Source organism: Aquila chrysaetos, chromosome 16, assembly GCF_900496995.4.
Source record: "Aquila chrysaetos chrysaetos chromosome 16, bAquChr1.4, whole genome shotgun sequence".
Taxonomy (NCBI): Eukaryota; Metazoa; Chordata; class Aves; order Accipitriformes; family Accipitridae; genus Aquila; species Aquila chrysaetos.
The window spans coordinates 19533967-19561386 of NC_044019.1; the positions used below are offsets into that span (position 1 = coordinate 19533967).

The window sequence follows — 27420 nt, forward strand, 5'->3', positions numbered from 1 at the left end:
CTATTGACACTTCAATCATTTTTAAAGATCTTGAACGTTCAACATGTATTAAAGTAACCTTTTGCACTCTATTAAAATTTAAGAACTACTAGATTTTTAGTGAATGCCCAAGCAACTGGATCATGAAAGCATTACCTTGTGCCAAGGGCATGATGCAGAGCACTGATTCCTTTTTAACAAATAATAAGAAGTTTGACTTTTCATTTACACATTCTGCCAATTACTAACAAGTTTCCATCTTGTTCAAACACTGGATTGATCCTAAGAAATTGAAAATATTGATTTAACCCTCTGCCTGATTTGTGCTGTGGGCACCTGCTAGTACAGTCTTAGCACATTACAATTGCTTGGCCGTAATTCCTCAGGGGACCACTAATAACTACCACATTTGTCTTTTCATCTTCTGAAATTATGCTAGCAGTTGTCCAAGTCAATTGTGATTCATTTGATACTGCTCTCCTTCAAGACATATTGCAACCAAATAGACTTGCTCACCAGTAATATATCTGATGACATAGTTAGTTCTAGTTAATTGACAGAATGATTCAGGCTTTTATGGATGGCATTAATTGGTCCCTGGTGTCCATGCAATAATTGACCAGACAGTGTAGGCTACATTAGCTTCTCATCCAGTCGGAACAGTGGTAAGATGAGGTAAATGTGGTACAAATGATAAAATGGCTATATTTTAAATCAAACATTTATAAACTATAGAAGTGGGAGATTGTGGCATCAAGAGGGTCTGAATAATGGGAATACATAAATGTCCACATTCAAGGGTTGTGTTTTCTTTTTTTTTCCCCCCACCCAATTAACACACGTGGTAAGTCACATTTAGATGCCTTAATGGACTCTGTTTGAATCGTGGTTTAATGTGTAAAGCAAAGTAGATGGAAGGGCTGCTCGTGGTGTTTCAGCTTCTGTGTGTTTATATGGTACAATTTTAAGCCTGGTGTTCAGCGTTAGAAGGAAGTTAAAGGTGGGACAGCCTCTTGTATTTGCAGTAGGTCCTTATATTATTTTATTTTTCCCTCAAAGAAAAGGAGTGAAAGTATTTTGGCATATTCCGGGCGTATAAGAAATGCAGAGTCTATGCTTAAATAAAAAGTGTATTTTGTTAGAAAAAGTGAGATAAACAAGAAAAGTGACGTCAATACAATACTAACTTGCTGCAGCTGTTCTTGAAGAAGAATCATACAGTGATTTATCACGTACTTTTCTTACTCTCTGTTTTGTGTAAGAAAACCAGAAAGATAAGCAAGGAGTGCCTTCTGGGTGTGGCTATTAAACTCTCAGGTTTAGAGGAATGTAACTGTAAAGAGTCATAGAATCATAGGATATCTGTAGTTTGAAGGGACCCGTAAGGATCATCAAGTCCAACTCCCTGCTCTTCGCAGGACTACATAAAACTAAACCATACGAGTTGAAGTAAATAACAGTACTGGTACCGTAGGGGTTTTGAGTTTGGGCTGGTTTGGGAATATTTGTGTTGCAGGCCTATTGCATGGCTACGGTGTGCCTATCACCTGGGGCTCTGTTATAGGTGTAGATTTTTAGGTTATAGAGGAAGAAAATATTAAATGTACATCCACTGGAAAAAAAAAAAGACTTGGTGGAAGGTTCCTCCTCTTGGTACATTTTCTAATGCATTGCCCAATTTAGTTTTTAGTGCCTCAACATTGGACGTTCTTTGGCGCTTGTCTTAAATCTGGAAGGTATTTTCTCGCTTAATATTTAAACTATGCTTTGTTAAGATCATCCCTCTGTGTATGTTCTCGCATATCAGGTCAACAAAATATCTCTTTCTGCTTCTTTTCTGTCTTTATGCAGCTCGGATGTCCTCCTTCACGCTGCTTGTCTGTGCCCACAGAGCAGCCCCTGGCCCCTGTGCCGCTCTCCCCACCTCGCATTTATCAGCCCCTTTCACTCCCACCTGCAGTGGGTACGTCCTGCTGTGCGCTCCCCTCGTGAGTGCAATGTAGTGCCGGAGCTGGCTCGCAAACCTCTCCACATACGATGCCCACAGCCCTCTAGATTATGGCCTTCTGAAGCACGCGAGAAGCACTTTTACTGTGATTTGTAGGAAATGAGTATGTCAATAACAGGTAGGTTGAGCTGCTTTGGGAGTAGTCTCTACCCGTAATACAGAGATTGCTGTATTAAAGGAGAATGCCAGCCATCATCAGTTTTGATCACTTTATTCACTTGTTACACCCCTTTTCACTACCCTATCCCTTTGCTTAAGTCTTTCTAAATTGCAAAGTTGTCACAACGTAGATCATGCATTCCTTCAGCATCTAGCTCTTACAGGGTACTGCCAAGAACAAACAATAAAACCAGTTGTTGCCCTGCTTTAATTTTTATGAATTGTTGAATGTCCTGAGCTCCCACTGATTTCAGTCTGCTAGTGGGAATTGAGGGCATTCAGAGATTGCTGGGAGACTCGGTCTTTACACCATGTACATGCTGATTGCAATGTCTCCACTTTGTTGTAACTTCTTCACAAATCAATCTTTCCAATCTACTAGTAATTTACTGCTCTCCCAGATGCCTTCAGCATGCTGGTATTTTTTTTGGAACTGAAACCTGCATTTGTGTTGTAGGTTGAGTGGGTTGATAACGGAAAAATGGGAAAATCTTAACCAAAGAAAGCCTTCTGGCAATGGGTCCATTTCTCTGTTCTTACAGACTGAACTACATTTGGATGAGACTGTTCTTAGATGAAGTGGTGTAGTTTCTTTGTTCCTGAAAAAAAGTGTTGGGTGTTTATGCTTGAGGCCTGTTCCTACATGGCTCAGTAGGTATTTCTGCCTTATTGGATGTAAGCATATACCATCCTTTGGTTTAGTGTAATCTTCTTGGGAATACAAGAGGCGTTATATTTCCATAGGTCACTTTAAGATTATGATCCTTCAAAATACTGATTTTGTGCAAAGGGATGTTATTGCTAAGAACCCTGCCCACTGGTTAGGTCAAATTTAATGTAATCTGTTATTGGATATATTGGATTTCATGTTGTAGAAAGCAATGCTGAACTTTCCCGCCAATGATTTCTACTGACCCCAGTATTGAATGCCAGATGGTTTTATTTCCTGCATTTTAGGAAAAAGAAAAGGCATTTATATGAAAGAAAACAGGATTTTTTTTTTTTTAAAGCGTATTTTATTTTATGTCAGCAATTAAAAAAACCCTGTATTTAAAATCAAGTTCTCCATTATATACACACTTTAAGATGCCACTGACAACAACTTCAATGAAATCTTCCAAATTCCAAGGAACATGACTGACCTTAAGGGGGCTTAAGCACAGGGATTAAGTTTTCCTAATTTATGTAATTTACACTGGTTTTAAGCTTCTCAAATTAGAATAAATTACAACAATTAATGTAACAGTGCGATTGACTCATTCCTAAAACCAGGTAAACATTTATTTAACGTTATAAGGTCAACGGTTTTACTATCTCAATCTCTTCACCCATAAACATCTTGGCATTGTAAAATATTAATAATTTCTACTTAATCCTAAACTATTTTAAATCCAACTTTAGTAAGAGGTATGTATTGAGTATGTGAACCATCAGCTATATAAAAGACGAGATGTAGGAACTGGGACTGAATTTGTTATTTTTGTCCACTAATGTCTCCAGCATAAAGAGCTTTATCCCAGGTTTCTGTTACCTTGTCTCCTCAAGCACAGCCATGAAACTACAAGTTTAGAAGAGAAAATCTTTTTGAAGAGGAAAACTTCTTGATCTGCTTTGGTCTCTGTTGTTCTTTTCCTGTCATCTTTACCGCTTACTACAAGGATGGAAGATCTAGATGGCCAAGATGAGTTTTCTCCACCCAGTTTGCAATCATGTTCAAATGTCGTAAGCACCTGAGCTTTAAATTCTAATTTGAATACAACAGTGAAACAGGACTCTCTCTCTTGAACTTTTCTTTTTCCCACAGCTCCAAAGCAGTCCACAAATATCTACCTCTCAATTCTCCTCAGTCACATTTGCAAATCGTTTGCTCAATGTTAACCAAACTGGAGAGGTGATGCTCTTTAGGAAACATCTTTAGAAGCTCCTTGAAAACAGGAAAGTGGGTAGATGGGAGAGATACCCTATGAGCATCTTGCTGGGGAAAGGCTGAGTGTAGCCCTTGGCAGGCGAGGCAACAGGATCCTTGCAAAAGTTCCTTGTCGGGACCCAGAGCCATAGGAAACGAGGCCTCCTTGGTTCTGTTGCTCGCAGAAGTGCTTGTTCAAACCTACTGTTGGCAGCAACGCAAGGACAACTCTTAATTTAAGAGCTAAGCTGGCAGGATGGACTATGGGCAGAGAATAACAGTCAGCAGCTCTTCAGCAAAGGCAGAGACAAAGAAAAGGCATTTTCAAGTGAGAGACCTTGATCCTGCCACAGCACGTGTACGTACATCACCAAGCGCCTGCCTGGTAGATGTAGATGAGTCTGACTGCATTCTCTCTTATGCAAATACCTGGATATTTACACCTATCTCTTGACAGGGAGGCAGGAGCCCTTGGGGGTCTTGCTTGGGAAGGTACAGAAAGAAGACAGACTGAGATCTGATTTCTGTGGATATTCACTTTCTCAGACACACAAGTCAAAGTATTTCCTGTGCTCGGAGAATCAGCAAATAATTCAGGCATAAAAATTTGTGAACTAATTTTTAGAGCTGCTGAGGCTGTTTAGTTCATATTCACCCTTGAAAGACCTTACTTATGCACATAGAAATGACTGACATCTTCACTTTTTTTTTTATCTGGAGAATAAAAGAGAGCCCTTTGTCCAGGTAAGAATGGGAAAAGATGCAAACAAAAGCCTGCCGTAATGGCAGATGTTACAATAGAAAATAAGTACTAGGATGGAAAGATCTGAGTTACTGAATTTTAAAAACTTTTATAAATTGGCTTACGTTTTAATTGAAGTCTTTAATTAATCTAGCGGAAATGAAAAGATGAAGGAGAAGCCAGAGTGATCATTTTAAAAGCACTGTAATGACACTTTTGTTTTCAATGTATTAACTTGGGTTTTTAGCAAGACTGGAGTATCAACCGCTGACAGGTGTGGTAGGCACTCTGGATGAGTTTCTTTAGCTAGAAGTGTGTGCCGTGAAGACTCAGGCAGTTCATCTTCAGTCATGATACTACAGCAAGGCAATGATTTGCCCTGCATAGATTTGAAAAGGGGTTTGTCCTTATTGACCGGTCTTAAGTTTATGGAAATAATTGTGTTGGTTGTTTCTTGTTTCATCAAACGTGCACGCTCTGCACTTGAGTCTTCAGTTATTTGCCGTGGTTGCCATAGCAGAGATTCAGTTGTTCTCTTCTGAAGTATTAATGTGGAGCACGAGAGTTTCTGAGGGACCATTTTTGTTACTCAGATCTGTGTTTCTTTCAGAAAATGCTATAGCATAACTGCAAGCCAAGTGTCTGATGTGATTAAGAAAACATAGTTTCAGAGATTTGCTTTAGTGCTTCAAAGAGTGTCCTTTTGACATCTGAGGCTTATGTTGTATATACCCTCTTTTGGAAGGACCATAAGAAAGATTTGAAGACATGGAAACTGTTTCTTGAGATAATGGACAAAAGCTTATGTGATAAAACTGGCATACAATCATTTTGGTTGGCATTGGCATGGTGCTCTCGTCAGCCCTCATTCTGCTAAGCGTACCTCAGAAACGGGTGCCACTGTGCCCGTGGCCCTGTAGAAGTGGGGAAGTTCTCCAACCGGAGTGCGGGGTGCTGGCATGTCCCTGTTTCTTTAATAGACTTTCGGTTTCATTCTGGGTTTTGAGCAAAACTGTTTTTCTTGCTCCCACTCAAGATCTTGTTGCTGGTGTGCTTCCAGATGTGAGACAGAAGGGACAGCTCTGCTTTGGACTCAACACCTCCCATTTAGTTTTCATCTTCAGCAAAAGATTCAAGTTAACATTTAACAAAACTCCTGCTTTCAGACTGTGGCTTTCACTGTAAATAAAAAAATCAGTGGGGACTATACAGCATCAGCCTTCTGGTGGTTCCATCTCTATCATCTTTTCAGCACCATTGTGCTGGACCTTTGCATAAATTCTGTGTTTCATTTTTTTTTAAAACAAACCCAGTTGGGAACAAAAGTTTGCTTATAAGATTTTCTAGCTTTAATTCTCCTACCATTCTCCTAGTGAGACCTGGAAAGGTAGTTAATTGCAAGGCATTCTTTTGTACCCATTCCCACTTGAAAGCCTCACGCCTGAGCGTACAGCAATCCCAGACATTCATAAGGGAGATCGTTCTGCTTCAGGCTTGCAGAAGCTGTCCTGGCGGTGGTCTTTGCCTTTGAATGCCCTTATGGCATGGGGATGCCATCTCTGCGAACACACTGCCAGATGTGAGGGTGATCTCCTGCGCAGGAAACTGTCCCTGCTGCTCACTGGTGTCCATGCAGCGGGACAGGTCCCTCAGCTGTCTGCTGGTGCCACAAGTTCTGTTTACAGGTACAGGAGAAACTTGAACGTGTTTTTCCTTTTATCTTCTGTGTTTCTTTTAAATCTCTGTTTTCACGTTCATAGCTGTTCTGAGAAATGTCATGGCAGCGATTCTTCCACTCCTTTGACTGACTTTCTACAATGAAACGTTACTGTTTGGCAGAGCCGTGTTTTCTCACTGACAGGGTGCAGTGTGCAGTAGGGATGCAGCCCGAAGTATTGCTGTCGACAGCAGTATGATCAGTATTAGGCCCTTGGGGAGTGCTGCAGCACAGTCTCCCATCTGGCTTAAAAAGAAAGGAAAGGAAAAGAAAAAAACCAAATCTCTTAAGTCCAAGCAAGGGGCCACACATGTTTTAATGACAGATACTTTTTTAAAGCTTGTTTGCGTTTGGGTGATAATGTACTTTAGTATAGTAGGGGAAATGAGAAACTTCACACATGGCATCTGGAAATCCTTGTGGCTCACTACCCTCCTTGACAGCAATAATGTGGCTATAAATTTCCCCCAACAGAAAACATATAACTGCATCAGCCATACCCGAAACTACCTTTCATTTTCTTTTAAATGAATGTGTTGTTTTAAATCTCAGCTTTTTAATAGCTTCATATAAACATTTGTTAGCCTCTGAGGTAAGTATATTTTTACTTCTTGTTCTTATGTCATAGAATCGTGGAATCATTTAGGTTGGAAAAGATCCTTAATATCGAGTCCAACCGTTAACCTAACACTACCAAGTCCACCAGTCCTTATAGAAAATCAGCATTGCTCAATTTATTGTCTGGAGGGGTGAGTACTGATGTATTCATATGCATCTCATGAAAGACAAAAGGGATGTCACTCTTGCAAGCACTCTTGATAAGTCTCTGCAGCACTAATTTAATCTCTTTGTGCATATGTTAAAGTTATGCCTTAGAATTTCTTTGGCCGACCCAATGACCATTTCTTTATGTCTTTTAATAGCAAAAACCTAGTGCGTGCTAAAATGTTGATACTGGTGCGATTGCCAGGTTCAGGGTGGATTTGCCAGTTGCCTCAGTGAAAATGCCTTCATGACCAATACATATACTATAAAAAGATCAAAATATAGTAGAGTGCTTGGAGGTTTGTAAAACTAAGAAATTTGCTGCCAGGTGGACTTGGCAGAAGTTTAGGTACAGTATAGTACTCTGTATACTGCCTGTGTTTTAGCAGAGCACCGGATGACTGTTTCTGTGCTTGCATAGACAGAAACTTGTGAATTAGGAAGGGGGACACTGATCGCATTGCCACTGATCTGAAATAACCTTCTACCAAGGGACTCATCTGAATTCATACCAGTATCAGAAAGTTGAAACCAACTATACAGTATTTAACACTTTAAAACCCTTTTTCATTTGTCGGTCTCAGCTGCGCACCGGTGAAGCTCAGGACCACTCCCTCACTCGATACCGCAGTTCTCCCTGTGTCAAGATGCATCCATCCGGCCACTGGCCAAGTTAGAAGTAAGATGCAGGAGTCTTGTTCAGGGCTTTGCCCATTAGGAAGTCATGCCTGCAAAATAACCTCCCGTGGATTGTGATAGTGTGTGTGTTCATTAGGGTCGAGTCTGTATGGCATGGGCTGGGCAGAAGGGCAGCGATCTTTAAAGCTGAACCAATATGGGATGGAGGATTATCCTGGAAACAACTGAGGAAGGGGAAGGATTGGTATTACTTGTCCTTACTGTTGGCGGGGGCGAGAGAGGAGAGGAGGGGAGAGGGAGAGAGCACGCACATTGAAAGAGGGGAGAGAAAAGTGCATAAAGAGCCATCGTTCAAAAGAAAAATGAAATAATTTTATGCGTCGGAGACAACAGATTACCATATCAGCAGGTTAGACTAAACAGATGATAAAGTCACATGAGCAAACTGCGAGCTTGGTAGGGGTAGAAATCTCTAAGTGACATTAATAAATGTTGAATGCAATTCCACATCTGTGTGTATTTAAACTTTCCTTCTTTGCTGCATGAGGCTGCCACGCTCACAGCTCCTGCCAGTGCACCCCTCGTGGGTCTAGTGATGTTAGCGGTGGGGACTGCGCTGGGACACGTTCCCCCCCCCCGCCATCCTTGTCCTAATGCCAGCCCTGGGCCCGCAGCCCCCGGCAACGCATGTTGGACCTAAGAAGCAAAGTCCTTCTGCTCCTTGTGAAATGTCCGTTGTTGCTGTCAGGACTAGAAGCCACTGGCAGCTGAGGCTGTTCAGTGTGATAAATGTGCTGGCATGGACGCGGGTAGAGGGGAGGCACATCATGTAGAAAGTGGGATTGATCTTTCAGACACCTTTTTCACCATGATTTTTAGAGAACTAACCTCTATAACAGGGAAAAACTGTGAAGAGAGTATAGGGACTCAACAACAGAACACGGCAGAGCTGCAGCTGGAAGCCCGGTCTTCTCTCCCAGTCCCACGTCAACAGTACTCAGCCACAAAACAACCTGACTGTAAAGTTTCTCTCCTACTGCATCAGGCCTAAAGAAAGTGGGATTAAGAATTATGCATGAAACCGTGTCTGCACTCCATTACTCATTTATCCAAACCAAACAAAGAAAAGGTTTCCAAATATATGCTTTTTGGATAAATGTTATGTAAAATAAAGGCATGAGCTGGGAAGCAAGAGAAAGTAGTGATTTACTATAGAAACAAATAAATGGTAAAAAGATTATAAATAACTGTAATTTTCTTTTGATTCTCTGGCATGTCCTACCCCTGAAAAATTATTTTTAAAAGAGCCCTCCCATCATCAAAAGCAACCACTTTAAGTGAAATAATTTATAACGAAAATTACAAATGTTAGGACTCTAATGCATTTGGTGGATGCATGAAGCAGAATTTTCTTATGATTCTCCAAGATAATCCTGCAGACTTTGAAAGGCACAGATGGATGTTTTCAATGATAATGAAATCAGCATCATGGTATTTACACTGCTTGGGATGTACTGTGGCTGCTGGAGTTGCTGGAGGCCGTGGAGTCTGGGGCAGAGGGACAAGAAGAGTCAGGCAGGCATTTTTCACTTTGATGAATGAGTAGGTTATGAGGAACACTTCCAAATTTAAACAAAATACATTATGGTATGGTATTATTTAATTAGCTCTTAATTGCTGTCTCTTGTAGCTGAGCTGCAGAATAAGTAGCGCTATCTTCCATTCTTTAACAGCCTGTTGTGTTCTCATACCTGACTTCAGGATGACATTAAGGTTTCTTTTTTTCCCCTTGGGCTGGTGTCCTGGGGATCCTTCAGAACTGCAGGGATATTGTTCTCCTCCACTTTAGCTCAAACATCAGTGACCCAGGTGGGATCAGCAGAGAGGAAGGAATGGGCAACTGACCTGGACAGGATCGTATCACATCTGGAAGCACGGACAGGTCTTTCTTTAGGCTAAAAAAAGAGTTAAAGGAGCCCCAATTTTAAGCGTGTTTTGAGACTGGGTTTGCAAGAAATTACTTACCCTGTAGCTCAAGTATGTTGTGGGTCTCTCTTGTGGGTTCATAATTGGAGCAAAATATTTATTGTACTGTAGCTAGAATGACATTGTTAGCTATAAAATCTCCACAAAATGTTACTTTGTGCTTGTGAAATAACTTGGAAACCAAGGTTAGTGTTGGATGTATCCCAGACTCTTTCATATGCCGGTCAAACGTTTCTCCACTTGGCCCATCTGCTGTCAGAAGCTGTCATCTAACACAAACTGAGTCCAAATACCCTGGACATAATGCAAATTTAAATACCTCTTTGCACCTGCTGTGAAAATAAAGCATCTTAACTGCATGGGACACAGACACCAAATAATTCATAAGCTAAATAAACAGTTTTTGCAAAGAGCTGCATGAATGCCAGTGCAGGGTCTGTGGAGCTGAAAATGAAGGCAGCTCATGGGGTCCTCCCTCGCCTGCAGATGAACGCCCCCTCCCCGGGAGCCGTATGGTGGGACCCCATCCCCGGCTGCGGGCTCTGCCATTGACTTGTTTTAGACAGCCTCTGGATCTGGCCAGAACCCCCATCACTGAGCGAGAGAAGTGACCTGCTCTCTTAAAATCTCATTATAGTAAATGCTGAGTTGAGAAATCATGTCACAGCTTTTCCCATTTGTAATGTCATCAGTGGAAGAAATTTACCTCCTTAATGCCTCAGCTTTGCTTTCTGTTAATGCTGCTATAGGGCATAGTGAAATATATCACCAGTCCGACAGCAGTCCACCATTAAAACGGGCAAGGATTTCAAAAACATATTTGGCAGTACACAGACATGTTTTTCTAAAATGTGCTGGATTTTCTGCAGGCTGCTTGCTGTCTGCAAATTGGACATGTGAGCCTTGCAAAGAGGGGGACCTCCATTACTTTTACAACTCTTGTTTGACAGACAAATCTCGGTTGCTCTCTGCAGGAGTGAGGGGAGGTGGTCCGTGGACGTTTCTGGAGTTTCTACATCTGTTTGCCTACTTGTGTGCACTGACTTGTTCATACAGATTTCTTTCAAAGTTATACTGTATAAACTATATAATGCTATTCCGTAAGGTGAGTCTTTCATTATGTTACTTTGTGCAGCTATTTCTGAGTCTTTTAAGTACCATCACTGTATGTAATATGAATCTAGTCAAAAGAAACATGCAGTATTTCAAGCATCTGCCTCTTACGGTTTTTGAGTCACAGGCTCATACTCAGAACCTCAGTGAAGCATCAATACACAATTTAAAGTAATTTTTTGGTCTTTTTGATCATCTCTCTCTGAACTCAAAACACTTTTTTGGGTATATGCAGCTCAGAAACATGTACGCATTAGATATACATACAGTTTAAAGCAGTTAGAACATTGTAGTTGTTGTGCAATGTTTTAATGTTAAACATGGGGGGAAGAGGATACTGTTGTAGTGATAAAGTGGATTTCTTAAAGAATAAACAATAGAAAGCAAGCCGGCATCCAAAATTTCTCCTCTGCAATTGAGCATTACTTAAACAATCACAATTCCTTTAAAAATGAACTTCATTTTGCCTAAGAGAACAAACAGAACTGAAGCCACCTACTGAGAAATTCTATTTTGCTAATTTTTATCTATTCTAATGCAAATAGTGGTTTTAATCCCCTTAACTCATCCATCATGCATGACAGGTCAGCCAGCCCATTGTCTGTGTATTTGAAGGATTCCTGTCCAAATCAGACTTTCTGTCAGTAGTGCTGGGTGAGAGTCTTCTTTCTGAACTGCTCATGTTGCTGAAAAATTGCAACTACCTTGGAAAACAACACAGCAATTACATACGCACATGGAAGCCGCACGGGGTCTTCGCAGATAGGTTACTAAGAGTTCCTATCATAGCAGGGAAAAAAAAAAAAGAATGTCAGATTAAGGACATCTAGGTTTTTGTATAATCTACTAAACATCTGTAGCTGATCCAGAGAGATGGCAAAGGTCAAGTTTGGGGATTTTTTTCCTATGGGGATTTCTTTGTATATTCTGAAGCCTAAAAATTGCTGTTTGTTTTCAAATGCATTTTTGGTTGCAGTAAAATACAGTTTATAGTAAGTAGAAAATAATGTAATTACAAGGGAGCAAAAAAAATTCCATGTATTTTTGTTACATAAATTTTAATTAAATGCGGCTTAGAGTAAATTGTAAAACCTTCTTTTGTTGAGACAACTGACACTGACAAAATATTAATTAATGAATATTCAGAGAGATCTCTGGATCATTCCTCTCTCTTTGAAATATGTTCTGTCTGTGTTTTTAAAAACTCAGAAGAAGAAAATTAATAAACATTGCTTATGTGGAGTATTTCCCAGTATGAAGACCTGCCAAACAGAATCCAATGCATTACATTAGTGTCAATGAAGACTTTTGAACCAGATGTGTCTATGGGTCTTTTTCATTGTTTTCTTTAAAACTGAAGCTGGGATAAAAAACCAATATGTTAAGACTCGACATGAGGAGAATATCTTTCCGTGCTACTATTAGGTCACTTCCCTTTTGCTGTATAAATTAAATTGTGGTATTGCTTCAATCTGGGATCATTTTATTGTTGTTGGTTTTAATACAATACACAAAAAGTTCTTTTCTTTAGAAGTATCATTATGATATAACTTCAATGAGTCATTGTAATTGTTTGCTCATTAGCATCTGAAGGGATTATTTTGGTTATTTTGTTTCTTGGATCTTTTCTTTTCCCTGTCCTCTTGGGCAACCCAGTTACAGTACACTTTGCAAGCAGTTAATTTGTGTATAATAATACTTAAGTGGCTTATTGTAATCTTGCGTGTGTGTGTCTGCATACACACACACCCCACTCGGGCAGCCTTTATAACCCATTTTAGCAGCCCTGCGGTCTTTGTCTCCTCCTGCTCCTGTCCTGGGATGGCCACTTTTGTGCGTGGTCCCTACCTAAATTCAGAGCCAGAGCCTTGGCTCTTAAAGGACTCGGTGCAGGGTTAAGCGACAAGCTCCAGCAGGTCTAAGACACTCGATTATTTTTTTTGCCCGCACCCCATTCCCTGGGGGACTGTGGGGACCTGCCTCCGTCCTTGGCTGTGGGTGAGCTGGGTGGCCCCGGCCCTCTGACAAGTGCCCATGCAGAGAGATGGAAATCCTGTGCTTGATGCAGGTTATGCTGATTATTTTCGCTACAAAGCAAGTGAAAAGCAGCTCCCGTTCTCTTCCACGGGGCCGGAGAAGTTATCTCCTGCCTTATCTTCCCATTATTAAAGGCTGCCTAAACCGAGCGGTCCCACAGATTTGCAGATTTGGGCTAGGGAATAATAAATTCCCTAGGTAGGGTCTCCCCTCTTTACTTTAAGGCATTACATATACTGCTGTTTAAAGAGGAAAAAAAGAAAAAGAAAAGAAAAGTGGAGGGGGATCAAGGGAGTATTTGCATTGGCTCACTTGGCAATTAAAAATACATAAGTGAAAGAATTGCCATGAACTTGCCCAAAGGGCTATAATAAATAACATCCTGCATAACTAATACATAAAGTGTGCTCTATGGTTTTGAATGAAATGACTGTGTTTGTTTTTAGGGTTGTTGGTTGGGGTTTTTTTCAGAATCGTAACAGTTGGAATACAAATAGGCTTATGTTTCTGTAATTGTGGTAAACATATTATAAAAATCACTGTTTGATCAACTGTAAATATTACCAGTTCAGAGGTTAAATGCTGTTGTTGAAGTCATTCAGGGAAATCCAGCAGAAGTGTAAATATGGCAGAAAAAGCTAAACAATATGGCAAAGGAATATTTGCTGACTTAAGAGTGCAGGATCAACACCAATATTTTTCCAGTGATGCTAAACCTCTTGTAACTGCTAAATTGGATTTGTAGTTGAATGAAGTATCAGCTGCTGTTGGACAAGCCCATAAAGGCCGGACGGCTGGCCTTTTGTAGGCAGGGCTTAAAGGACGATTGATATGTTTTAGCACTTTTGGGATTATTGTGATTAGGAGGAAGCCATTCTGAATGATAGAGAAAAGGGTGTAAAAAACACAGTCCACAGCTGGTAAGCAGCATGTGTTTGCTATAAGGAGAGGTCACGACTAGTTGATCCTGCTGGTTCTGGCATTGATTGACAGTCAAGAAAACTTGATATTATGAAGCAGACCCTTCTTTTCCCTCTCTCCACCCCCCTTTTTTTTTTTCTTAAAGAAATTCTGCTTCTGTTGTGTAAAGCCAAAGTATTTTCAAAATCTGGAACACTCACCAGTTGCAAGCTAAATGTTCAGAGACACAGCTGCAAATTTGGAGTTGTTAAAATATCATCTAGAAATTAGTATTCTACCCATATCTGTGAGAACAGTAAATAGGAGTTACAAAATTAACTCTGGTGTTTCTATGTTTGCCTTTTTCATATGTGTTAATCTTAACTAAAACCCTCTTTGCCATACAGTAGAAAATTTATGCTAAGTATGTGGAAATTTCAAGTTTGCCGAACTTGTTAACTATTATGCCTCTGGTATATCTGAGATATTTAGCGAGGAATAATATGTGTAAAAAATATTTTACCGTCTGGAAAACAGTTTTATCATTTTATTTCTATTAAACACCTGCCCCAGAAATCATGTAGGCTATTTCATCTTATCTCCACTACCCACTTGGAAATGTATCGCTTCTTTTTTTTTTTTTCTTTTTTCTTTTTTCTTTTTTTTTTTTTTTTGAGAGCAGCCATCCGAAAGCTCGCAAATGCACATTTAAATAGTTGGATCTCTGACTCTTTTTAGTGGGGCTGTACCTCTTTCAAAATTTGAGTTTAGCATACCACACAGGAAAGAACACAAGCTTGCCAACTCCCGCTGAGCGTTTTTTCAAGCCTGTGAAAAGAATGAATTATTCAGCAGTAAGCATGCTTACAGCTGGCCATTTGGGAGCTTTGATGTGCGAATCAGGCGGTTGCATGAATGCCCTTATTGTCATGTTATGTGTACACAGTGTGTGAATTATTGAAAATAGTGAGGCCTGAGCCTCATCTGGTAGAGATTACAGTGCAGGCATGCTGGGTGAAGGTCTGTAATTGAAAATCCCCAGATGCTGTTTATTTGGCCTATGTCACGTGGCCTTCTGCAGAAAGCTTGTCTGAACAAAATGCTGCCCGCCTGGGAAGCGCCGCCCAGCCCCCTCCGAAGCTCTCGCAAAACCCAGCGTGCGGACGACTTAAACACCTGCCCATAATATTTTTAAAAGCTTAAATTAGATTTGCCTATAACGTTTAAATAGAGGATGCCTTACTTAGGGGTTTAAACTGCTTAGCCAGTTGTTGACTCGCAGAGCTCTTTTATCTACAAGAGGCTTTTTGTTAGCCAATTTAGCTTTAAAGCGTCTTCAGAAAGCGGCACCGGCAAATTTTAGGCGAGCTCTCCCAACGCCGGATATTCTGCCGGCAAAACGGAGCAGAAAACCGCCGGGGCCGAGCACCACGGTGGAGCGGCTTTTTCTCCACGGGCTGTGAGCCCGGCCGCCCGAGGGCCCCGCGGCCGCCTTCTGATGGAGGAAGGCGTTCAAACCAGCCTGTCCCTGCTGACGATGTCCGCGCACAGACCCCCGTGACGTCGGGTGGGATCTGGATCCGGCCCGTGCTCAGCAGCGAGACAAAGGGCTCAGTGCCGCTCACAGGGGCTGTCCCAGGAGAGCGCTCGCCTTCAGGAACGGCGAGCTCGTCAGCAGGCTCCTCGTCAAGCAAAATTCCGGCTAGCTCTCCAAATTTGGCCCCTGGGCCCACGTGCAGCACTTTGCGATCACCAGGCCGTCGTAGCAGCTTCAAGCAGAGGCGACCAGAAATGGAGTTTACCAAAACCAGCTGAAAAGCTTTGCCATGGTGAAAATACGGCCGTGAGCATGACTTTGGAGATAAAGTGTTTGTGCAGTCAGTCCCCAGACTTTGCGCTCAGGATGTGGAATACCTCTTTTGAGCCACAGTCTCGCAGAATTTGGAGAAATTCATAATACGCCATTATCTGAAAAGAATAGGCTTTTCTACTTGGTCATTACTTGAATTATTTTGCTGAGTATGAAAACTTTAAAATTAGCTGTTCATTTTCAAATTGTTAACCAGCGTGATCTCCCACACTTGCCTATTTTTATCACATTCGGATGGTGCCTATTACTGGGAGCTTGGAGGGCGGAGGGTTAATTTGTGTCATTAATGTTCTAAATAAAGACGCCCGCCCGCCACGCAGTGGCTCACCGGGGACGTGATGCACCAGCTCACTGCCCCTTTGCTGGCGGGGACCGGGTTTGAGCAGCGATGCCTGTGGCTGGGACCCGGGGAAAGGGACCCGTCATGGCTGGGGGCTTGTCCACAGCTACGTGGGTCCTGGCAGAGCTGCCTGTGGAGGCCTGGTGGCTCCTGTGCAGCGGCGGTGGTGCCATTTTTGGCCCACGAAGGGGTTGCCGGTTATGCCCTCCTCACCCAAGGGGTGACTTTCACCTTCGGGTGAGTGCCTATGCTGGGCGAGTGGGGCCAAACCTACCCTCAGCACCCAGGGTGGCACCCGGGAGCCTTGTGGAGACCTTTGTGGGGGCTGATGGTCGGCCGCTTTAAGCTGGTTTTGGAAATAACTTTAGTGGGGGAGGCTTCCCCGCACAAGGGCCCTCTGTTAGAGCAACAACTGCCTCCCCTGGGGAGAGGCGGGTGGGAGCCTCCCCACTTTGCAGCTGCTTCTACTTATTTTGAACAAGACGAGCAGAAACGTCAGTCGTCCGTGCTGGCTGTGAGGTGTCCGGGATCACCGCACACTCCTTTGTTTAGGCTGACGCTCCTCAGGGCTGGGGCAGTAGTTTGGGAAGGTGGAGGGACCCTGTGTCCCACTGGTTGGCAGGAGCGGGGCTGCCCTGGGGGCCCGGCCGTTCCCCCGGAGGGGTCACGGTGAGGTTTTGGCACCCCACAAAGCCTCACAGGTTTTCTAGCATCTGCACTGTTTTCTAGCTGAACCCCCTTTTTACTTTCTGCCACGATTAAAAAAGATGTTCTGTTGTGTAAAATGCCTCTTCCTCGGCATCAGTCCAGGGAGACTTACAGTTTGCAACTGCACTGACAGTACAGAAGGGCATGACAGATAAAGCCTGAACTTAAAAGGGAAAAAAAACCACAAGAGAAGCCTATATAAAATATTTGTTGTGGTCCTCTCCTGATATTTTCAAGATCCTCGGAAAAGATTCCTGTGCTGTGAAGATGTTTTATCTGACCGGGCACCTCCCCACGCCTCTCTTTGATACCTGAACCAAAATATTCGAAGTAGGAGACTGTCATAGCGGATGACAAGAAGAAGGAGCTGAACATTTACAGTTCATAAACCTGACCTCCTCTCTTCTGCCAGGCAATTTCCCAGATATATATGACAGGGAGAGAGAAGGAGGGCGTGCATGGAAAGTATTTCCACAGCTGAGCTCTTCTTAGAGAAAAAACAGATCTATTTATTAATGAGCATTTTTCACCCTAAGGTTTCTAATGGCCAGTTAAAGAAGTTCCTTGAGCCTCCTTTTGTTTCAGACTCTTCCCATTCCCAAGAACGGGAAAAGGTGTTTTTAGGATTATTAAGACTTCCTTTCTTTAAAATCCTCTCTGGGCCTTAGCTGATTGGGAGAGAAGATCTTTTCTGGTAGTATCTGTTAGAGTTGGTAAAGAAGAGCACCAATGTTTGGTAGATAACATAAAGGCTGTAAACTTTTAATTGGGGATGTCTATCTTGTATATGTCAGGCAGTGCTTATGTTTCTGTTTATGGCTTTTTGGTAGTCCAAGAAAAGAATTTATGTCTTTTCAGATCACTGTGGCTGGGCAGAAGCTATTTAGTGAGCCTCATGAGGCTACAGTATCTCCTGCTCTGGCTAAACCCGATGCACGTTTCTTTGCCGTGTTGAAAACGTGGCCGTAAGGAAAACCTAAGGCTGTTGCCTCAGCCTCTTTGCATGGTTCTTTGTAGAGTTCTTCCTCCCTGTAAGTTAAGTCAAATTATTCCACCCTGTTGACTTTTCTCGAGCTAGGCTCCAGCTAGACTTCACCTTAAGGGGAAGCAATCACTTTGCAAACCCACAATCTTGTTAGTCGTACCCCCGCCAGGCTAGAGAGCAGCTAGAGAAACCCTACCTTGATTCAAGCTAAAGCACTTCATGGGTGGACTGGGGCTCAACTGGAGACAGCACTTGACTGGTATTTTGAACAATACAGTCTAGACTTTCAGTGCTTGGTGTTTTTTATAAAGCTGCTTTTCCTGTCAAGTGGCTGCCTGAGAATCTGAGCTTTCCTTTAAAAATAGGTTTTTAGCTCTCTTGACTGGGAAGAAAACTGTGAAACCGTGAGAAGGTTTAACTCTTCCTTCCTCAGCTACGGCAGAGGGTTGCATAGGGCTGCCTTAATGGGCAAGGGATGGCTGGAGTGACCTGCCCTATGACCATGTATCGGAAACACCTTCAGTACAGACAGAGGGCCAAGAGATGGCAACGCATCCTTTACATCACCTTACAGAGTCGTTGACCGTGCAGACTCACCGGCTGCTGCTAAGGACAACCTGACAATGCTTTTTGCACCAAAAAACTATTCTGGGTGCTTAATGTATGCACATACTTAAAGATATGCAAAGAAGGTACTTTCTGGAGGGGGGACATTCCCCAATTAAATCAAAATGTGCATTTAGAAATATGAAAATGTTCATACCACCTATCATACCAGTGATTGCAGGAATATGGTGATCTCTGATTCTCACCGGATCGCAGAGGGCTGCTCTTGCAGGCTACCACCCCTTTGGGCTCCCCAGTGGCAGGTGCTGAAATGCATCTTTCCTGTTTTGCTTTTAATTTTTGTGAACCTCTCTACTGTCTGCTAGCCTAGTACTCATTAAAGAGACACTGCAGAGGCATAAAAAGTACCAAGCAAGAAGGTTTTGGACAACTCTTGTCCAAAGCACATTTAGTATGATGTGCCATCATTGTATACCTTTTCCTCTCCCTTCTCATTGCCGTGGCTTCAGGCTCTCAACCTCTCTGTCGGTTCCTTTTCCCAGACTGTATGATACTTTTCCACTGTAGGACTTTTCCATCTAATATTAATGAAGAGCAGAGCAGCTCCATTTCTGTCCATGCCCAACACCTGCAAGTGAATTTGCAGTCCTATCACTATGAGGTAGCTGCTGTTACAGCATAAGGACATAGGGGGACAGCCACCGCTATGAAAACTAATTCTCCATATTTGAAGTGAACTGTTTGGATTATGAGAAAGAACATGAGAATAGAGAGATGCAAAGACTGAGCATTCCCTGGTTCACCCCACGAACACAAAGGCTCTTGTTCACTGCAAATGGCAAGTACCTTGTGGGCACAACAGGCTGCAGAACTTCTCTGTCCAGCCAAAAGACAAGGTCTTTGCATGAAATTAGGTAACTAGCTGCTCTGTTTGCATACGGAAATCCCTCATTTGTGTGCAGAAATATTTGCAGAAAAGTTTGTCCTGAAGAGACCTGCTGAAGAGTTACAAACCTCACGTTGCCATTACAGTGGCACGGTCCAGACCAAAACAAAAAGGGAATCGGAGAAAACACAGCTCTGCTCTGAAGTACATTGATATTTCATATTCTAGCACCCATTTAGCAAACAATCTATGGAAGAGACAGGAACCATGAGACATTTGATGCAAAGGGTGTAAAATAAGGCTCAGAGGGGGAGACAGAAGAAAAAAGGAAAATGAAGGTCTAGTTTGACTAACTGTGTTCAATCTTCCGGTCAGCAAATGCCCTTCAGACATAGGCAGGCTACTTCAAAACTTCCCCGTCTCTCCCCCACAACGTCAAACTGAAAGACTTTGAGTCCCTGGCTGATATAATAACTTTCTGCACTCCCCAGATATGTACTCATCCACTTTAAAATAACTTGGTGGGTGACAAGTTATTTTCTTAACCTCCCCATTTTCAGCTTGATGCTAAATCAGTTTTCTCATTTTCTACACACAGGCTGCTTATCCCCTGTGCTGAATGCAAATAACTCCATAACTTAGGACTTGTTGAACGAGTATATTTAAGTTATTACAACTCATGGAGAAGTAACATAATACGCAGTGAAAATAAACAGGGCACCACATAAAACTGTGTTATCTTCCGTGTCAGCAATATTTAGGAAGGAAATTATTTGGAAAGAAAATGTTAGTTTGTATTAGGTAGCATAATGTGTGACTGAAGAAGAGTCAAATAGCCATTTTAGAAACTTGGAAATACTATACATTTCCAAGAGAAATAGAGCTCTGAATAACAAACCACCGTGTTGATCGGTCCCACTGCAGCAGGAACTTAGGCAGTGCAGGGTGACCACTCTTGTGCGTAGAGTTAGGGGTATGATTGATAACGTGCTGAACTGAGACAGTGATTTCCATCAGTGGAGGAGGCAGAGTGCTTCCTGGCAGGAAGGATAGATTTTGCTGTCCTCCTCGTAGAGTTAAAACTTGGAGAAGAGCTGATGCGAAACCATAACATCTGGGTCACTGGCACTTCGGCTCGGGTGGCACACGACCTTCTCAAGAGCAGCTGCTTCTCCCAGGAGGGGTCCAGGTGGGGCAGGGGGGGCAAACACCACCCGGCGCAGTCAGAAGCAAAGCTGGAGGAGCCCAGACCTTGCGTCAGCCGCCAGCGTTCTCCAGGGAGAGATCACCCTGGGCACCGCCACTGACCAAGGAGGTGCCTCTCTGCCTGCAAACAGCTCCAGGACTTCAGTGGGAAAACACTGAACGTAGCCCTCTGCATAGTTCATGTGGCACATATGATATCTGTTAAAGAGAGGGAAGAGAAATACTGAGGAACAATGAGAAATACTGATAAATAGTTTGCAAAGGAAAAGTGGAGTAGGTGTAAGAAAATATAAGCCTCATACGCATGGAGTTCATATGTTTAAATGTGGTATTTCGATGGTGTTTATGGATGTGATGCTGCTTGTCCCTTATGATGATTTTTTCTTTGTTTCAGGTAGGAATGAATTGATAGCCAGATACATCAAACTTAGAACAGGGAAGACACGGACCAGGAAGCAGGTAAAATAACCCAGTGGGGAAGTATGCATGTCAGTGAATGACAAAACATGGCATTTTGGCTGCAGTGGCTGTCTGTGCTTCAGCTCTGATGAGATGATGTATTGACTTCACTGTTCAGATTAAATACAAGCTGTTTAGAAAATATTTAAAACTCCATTTTTTTATGCTGTGCATCATTTCAGTGGTGGTTTGAGGATGTATTTTTTGTTAACCTATGTGTACATGAAGCTGTTATCCCCCGTATTTGGAGAAAAAATAATTCCAAAAGTTGAAGCAGAAGCATAAAGTATTGTGCCTTATTTCTCTATAAGGACAATTACAGAATATAATGATTATTTTGAGATGATGAATAATGGAACTTCTAAAAGTCCAGCTAATTTGCCTATATAATGGAGGTTATGATCATTGGATATGAGAGGTAAATAAATAAAAACTATCTAGCAGGACTGATCGTAATCATGCTCTCAGCTCACGGGCAGTACTTGCTACAGGATGAAAAAATAATAAAAAATTCATCCGAGAGCCTTCAGGCTCCTGGTCTGTGGCCATGGTAAGATTTCATTCATCAAAGGGTCAGAATAACCCTCTAACCAGTCTTAAGTCTTTTTCAGATGATTATCACATAACCATTAACTTATCTCATATGACTAAATCCTTTAATTTATAATATCCACGGTGATGAGCAGCCTCACAGAAGGCACACGCTCTGTATAGTTTATGCAGTGGTTACTAAACCCTTTCACTGTTTCAAAATGCTTTGCAAATCGCAGAGTGCCCTCGCTTTGTCTAACGTCAAGTGCGTGATTCCCCTTCTCCCCATCCACGTGCGTGACAAAGGGGAAGGCAGAGACTCGTACACTTGCATGCTACGCGTGTTTTGTAGTGCCGGGAAAGGTGACACTGAGTCGGCACACACAAAGATGGCCTGCTGCCAGCGCTCAGATTTAAAGCACTTTGAACTGGGTGATATTTTGCGCTGGGTTGTGTCCTTTGTCAGTTAAGAAGAAAACATATGTACGAGGGATGAAAAAAGACATGAGAAAGGAGAGAAACTGCAGCACATGGAGAAGGAACAAACAAAAGATTGGCAAAGAAATCTGAAACGAAAGACAAAGTCCCAAGTTCTGCCCTGCTATGCCCATGCAAGCTCCAAGAATCGGGGGTAACGCTGGGATCTTAAAATTGCATCAGGAGTCAAAATGCAGACCTTGGGGCTAGATCCTTGGCCAGCATGTGCTGGTAGAGCTGTGGTGAAACCAAGAGGGCTGTGATGGCTTACATATGGCAGTGTTCTGCCTCCATACTTGTACACCCCTCTATAGCGATTCATAAATCACTTTAGACCTTGTGTTTAGAAAAGTTTGATTGTCGTTACTTTTGAGTTTCAGCAGGAGCAATTAAACATTACGATTGCGCTTCTTGTATAACCTTTAACACCACTAATATCCCACTGAAAGCAAAACAAATGAACACATGTGAAAACTTGGTCTACGTGTTTGACTACAAAATTGCTTAGTAAGCAATAGTATAACTCTCAGTTACTGCAAACTGGTTCCTGAGCTGCATTCTGAGGAAGTCTCTGAAGGTGGCCTTCAGGGGCTGTGCTCATTTATGCATTACTGTTTGCCTCCCTACTAAAAATACAGGCTTTTTGGTACTATTGTCATGGAACAGTCTTATAGAGGGAGGAAATCAAGCTTTGTTAATTGTAACTAACTTAGGAAAAATGTACAACACCTGATACGGTATGCCCTGGGACAAACAAGAATAAGACATTTCTCTTTAGCAGTTTTTACCATTGCTGCAGGTTTGCAACCTTCACACAGAGACCTATAGGATGCTGAGCACTACCGAGCGATGCTGGGCAGCATCATTAAACCCTCATCATCAATAGCATGGATTTAAGTATGTGCCTGAGTAAACAGCAATGTGAACCTGGGCCACCACCCCCACACTGCACAGGCAACAACTTCTGACCAATAACTGGTCTAGTGCAGGACTGGATTTACACAAATTTCTAACCAAAATGTAATCACGGTGGGCCAAACCTGGCCATGACTCAAGCTGATGTCAAGTTACTGGTCCCCACTTACATGAATGTTTTGTGGGCAGACTTGATGCTGAGATTACTGAGGAAGCCAGCACAGGTTCAGGGACCTGTGTTGTGCCAGTATTTTATTGTTTGTGCCAGAATTTAAAGCATTTCAGTGGGGTCAAAACGCAGCCTGAGGCTCCTCACTGGAGCTGCAGAACACAATAAATAATGGATAAAACTTCTCGGTGCCAAGTTATGTCTCGAGCCTAGTGGCAAATGGTCAGAGTGGGCATCTGCCTCCCCAGCAGATGGGGTAGAAATCCTGTCGGCTCCCTGGGCAAGAGCACAGGGCCTGGCCACAGATGGGATCAGTACCAAAGCACGTGGGCTGCATCCAACTGCGAACTGTGTCTTCTGTCTTGTAGCCGAATGTACAACCTGGTGGGTTACACTTCTTTTTTTCTTTTTTTTTTTTCCTTAATCAAGTCACTGCAGCGATGACCTGTATTGTTAAGCCTCAGTGCTAAGAGCTTGGTATCTGGCTGGGAATGTGGTAACTTTAACAGCAGAGCTTACTGAAGATGCAAATAACTTCTTCCCCTCAGAAAAGTTTTTTTTTTTTTTTTAAAGAAAAAATAGAGATTTTAAATTTGATTTGCTTTTTGTTTTTCTTTTGTTTGTTGTTTTTTTTTTTTTCCCTATAAACCTGAACAATGTAGGTGTCTAGTCACATACAGGTCTTAGCAAGAAAGAAAGTTCGAGAAATTCAAGCCGCCATTAAGGTACGTTTGGCTTGCCCAGTTGTAGGGGGCTTTTCATCTCCATGGTTACAGGCTTTTCCTTTGTTTCCTCCCTTCCCCTACCCTGCAGGTGTCTAGTCACATTCAGGTTCTTGCCAGAAGGAAATCTCGTGATTTTCATTCCAAGCTGAAGGTATGCGCTTTTCTGCTTTTGGGCTTGTGGTTGCTATGCCTGTCCCTTCCTCCTCCCCGCGGTGATGGGCGAGCGCCTGGTGCTGCCGTGCCTGTAACCTCGTTTTCCTGCATGTGGTAGCTGTCTGCGTCTCTTTGTGTTTAATCTCCGGTTTCTGCACTAGCATCCACATTAAAAACATTGTTTTAACACTGTCCAAATGCAAAGTGAACTACTCTTTGTAACAGCTCAGCACCTAAACCTGATTTTTAACCCGTTAGTCTATTTTATTATTATTTTTTTTTAACGTTTGAGTGCTAGGAGTGTATTTAAATACACTGGGGTTTTGTGCAGTTGTGTAGATGCTTTTTCTTTTTTGCTTTTTCCAGAGGGGTAATTGGGGTAATTGTTTTCCATTCCCAAATGTTTTTTGTCTGTGCTTTTGAAATGCTATCAAGAATACTTAAAATAAATCATTTATTCCAAGTGCAGAGAGCACAGCTTATCAAGATTGCTTTAACTATAAGGTGTTTCTAGAGTACAGTCTAGTATCACCTCAAGTTACGTACTATTTACAAGATTCCCTGAAATTTTATTTTTTAAAGTAAAATATTGACATTTAATCTTTGGAGAGCGTCAGTCAGAGTCCTGTTCAGGGAATATTAAGTATGTTTGCTTAATCTGACGTGATGAATTGTACATGTCCCCGTTTTCCCTGCTTTCCATAAAATATATTCTAAGGCTAAAAAGAAACTCTTGGAAACGCTTAATAGGGGTTTCTTGGATTGCTTGTTTTTTCAAGTTTTCCAGCAGAGATCTTGGGACCCTTTTTGTTTTGTTTTCACATTACTTAAAAGTAGAAGAGGGGGTTTTGCAGTTTTTGCTGTTGATTTTTTTCTTTTTAATAAAACGCGAAGGAACTTGTAAATCTTTTACTTCCCTCCTTTTTTCTTTTTGTCGATTTTTTTTTTTTTCCTCCAGATGAGAACAAATCACGTTTTTGTTCTAGCTGAAAAGCAAATTGTTTCAGAAAGTAATTTCACAATACTAAGCGGTGAGCACTGCGGATGCTTACCACGATCCTGGAACTGCAGCGTATAAATAACAGCCTGGCTTTGTAACAGGCCTCCTTGACAGAAGCACTGGGTTTTTCGTCCGCAGTGGGCAGCATGCTGGCAAGCTTGTATGGCTGTTGGTGGCTGGCTTTTTAGCTGCACTGGCTGAGCAGTTGGGGTTCATAAAGAACGACTAAGACAACTTAAACATACTGCTTTTTAACCGAGGGTGCAATAATACAGAGATATGTAGCATTTTAAGCTTAAATTGTCGATCCTTGATGCCTAAAATTAAGTATGTAAATAGGTGGCCTTACTTTCAGAGGTGCTCAGCACCAGCAGCTCTCGGAGTTTTGTAGGACTGGTGAACACTCAGGGCTACAAAAACCTGGAAGCCCACTTAGATACCAAAATACAGGCCTAGGAGCCTAACAAAAATATTGGATTTACTGTTCTAAAATATTTCCCTTTCCAAATGCCCAAATTAGCTTAAAATATGAAGACACTTACAGAGCAAAAAATATTTTTAAGTACTGCACCTGCTGTCTGATTTTTATTGAAGCTTTCCAAAGAAAAAAGAAGCTAGCTAAACCCTAATAATATTTGAGACTTCTAGCCTAGATGCCATTTGCAGTAAATAGAGATCCAGAGGGATTTTTCATTTTAAGGAGTCGTCGGAAGAAGGAAAGATCTGTTAGGGCAACAAACTATTTTGTAAGGGCTGCAGGCCTTGCTGCCCCTTCCCACCCGTCAGCGGGTTGCAGCTCCCCAGAGCTGAGTAGAAGGTGGGGGAGCTGCCGTTTCGGTGCAAGGAATTGATTGCTTCAGGAAGAGTCTCCCACCTCCACGCGCCCGACGCTCCGCAGGGACGTTTGCTTCGACTCTCTACAACTCCGCGGTGAGGACAGCGCGCACACCGGTGACAGAGGTTTGCCGGCCCCTGGCCTCGCTGCCCCCCGGGCGCCACTGACAGCAAAAGCTGCCCCGGCCCGTCCCCAGCGGGTCTGGCCGGCCAGTGGGTCCCAGGCTGCTCCTCCCGCCCCTGCTCCCGGGTACCCAGCCTGCCCCCAGGGTTAGCTCCCCCAGGAGCCCCGACACAGCCCCGGTCGCCGGGCCCCAGCCTGAGGGGTGCCCAGGAAGGGCGGAGGAGCCAGGCTCTCCCCATCTCCCTCCCCTTTTTCTTGCCATTCTTGGCGTCAGTGAGCGAGGTGCCACGGCACGACATCTGCCCCCTTGCACAGGCCCCTTCCCGAGAACTTGCAGCCTCCCACAGACCGTCTTCTCGCCACACGGAAGAGGTGAAACTTCGATGCAAGAAGGTGCCGAAAGGGAGCGGCGTTTCTGAGAAAGAGGGTCCTCGCTTTTCCTGCCGGGGAGCTGCAATTGCTCCCTGGAAGTGGGAGAAGCCACTGGTTTTGGACCCAAGATGGAACCTCGCTCCTCCAGACATTTTGTTAGTGCTACTGCTCGTTTTTCTTATTCCTGTGCTGAACCATATGTACAGTCTAGTGTCCGTTGAAAACTGCCTGAAAAGGACATCACTGATGTGAAAGGAAGACAAGGTGAATGCATTTTGGCATCTACGCGTGCCCGTTGTTTCAACAGGGGCTATTTTGGCAGCAGCCTGGACTGCCCCATCAGCCCCCTCGGGCCGTTGTTCTCCTGCGGCGGGTGCTGCCCGCGTTTCCTGGTGGAGGGGTGACCACAAAGAAGATGATAGCCAAGGGAGGCACTGCTTCCACCCCGGGCCAATCTCACCCTTTTAACAATGAGCCGGCGCTTTCAATTGCTCTGTAAAACCTGTGATTGGTGGCATCCAGGGGAGCAGTTACTACTTAAAAAACCCACACGCATCTGATGTCAAGTTTCCTACCTACAGCATGAGGGGAAAGCACTCTGTGGATTAATGCAGAGATCCCTCATGCCAGTCCACAGCTACGAGTTCAGTCAGCTCTGACCCAAGGCCATCTCCATCTCCCATGTTTCTTTCTCTTTGCCACCAGACATACCCTCTGCCTACCTCCCACGTGTTCGCGGGGCAGGGTATTGCAGAGAAGCTGGTCTTTCCCTGTGTGCCAGCGCTGCTTTAGCTGAAATAATCACAGGCAGGCTCTTGAAGATGGCAGGGGCATGGCGCGGAGGCTCTTGTCCCCCAGCTGACATTTATTGCTAGCGGTTTTCTTTGTAACGCCTGTTCTTATCAATCTTTTGGGATGTGGCCGATCGTCCTGTTGACCTCAGTTCCTGGTCTCTTACTTTGACGAAGGGTATAACAAATAACTCTTGTTCCCTAAGTACCTGCTGAGTTTGTTTTATACCAAGAGATCTTTCTGTCTCACCTTGGTCTGAATCCTGCTCATGGTGAGGAGAGGACTTGGCTGAATCTTCTTGTGTTTGTCTTCTGCAAAAATCCAAATGGATGGAAGGATTTCAGAGCTATCTGCAC

At 43.0% G+C, this 27420-nt stretch overlaps 1 protein-coding gene across 6 annotated transcripts in view; it reads left to right on the forward strand.

Annotated features, from left to right (window-relative positions):
• Nucleotides 1–27420, forward strand: part of TEAD1 (TEA domain transcription factor 1) — a 165420-nt gene that overhangs the window by 94898 nt on the left and 43102 nt on the right. For 3 of the 6 annotated variants that reach the window (XM_030039069.2, XM_030039070.2, XM_030039065.2), the window contains exons 4-5: nt 20908–20972; nt 23878–23940. In XM_030039069.2, the coding sequence (XP_029894929.1) occupies nt 20908–20972; nt 23878–23940 (128 nt within the window). Of the gene's footprint in view, nt 1–20907; nt 20973–23726; nt 23790–23877; nt 23941–27420 lie in introns of all 6 variants that reach the window. The other 3 variants (XM_030039068.2, XM_030039066.2, XM_030039071.2) reach the window with 2 other exon arrangements.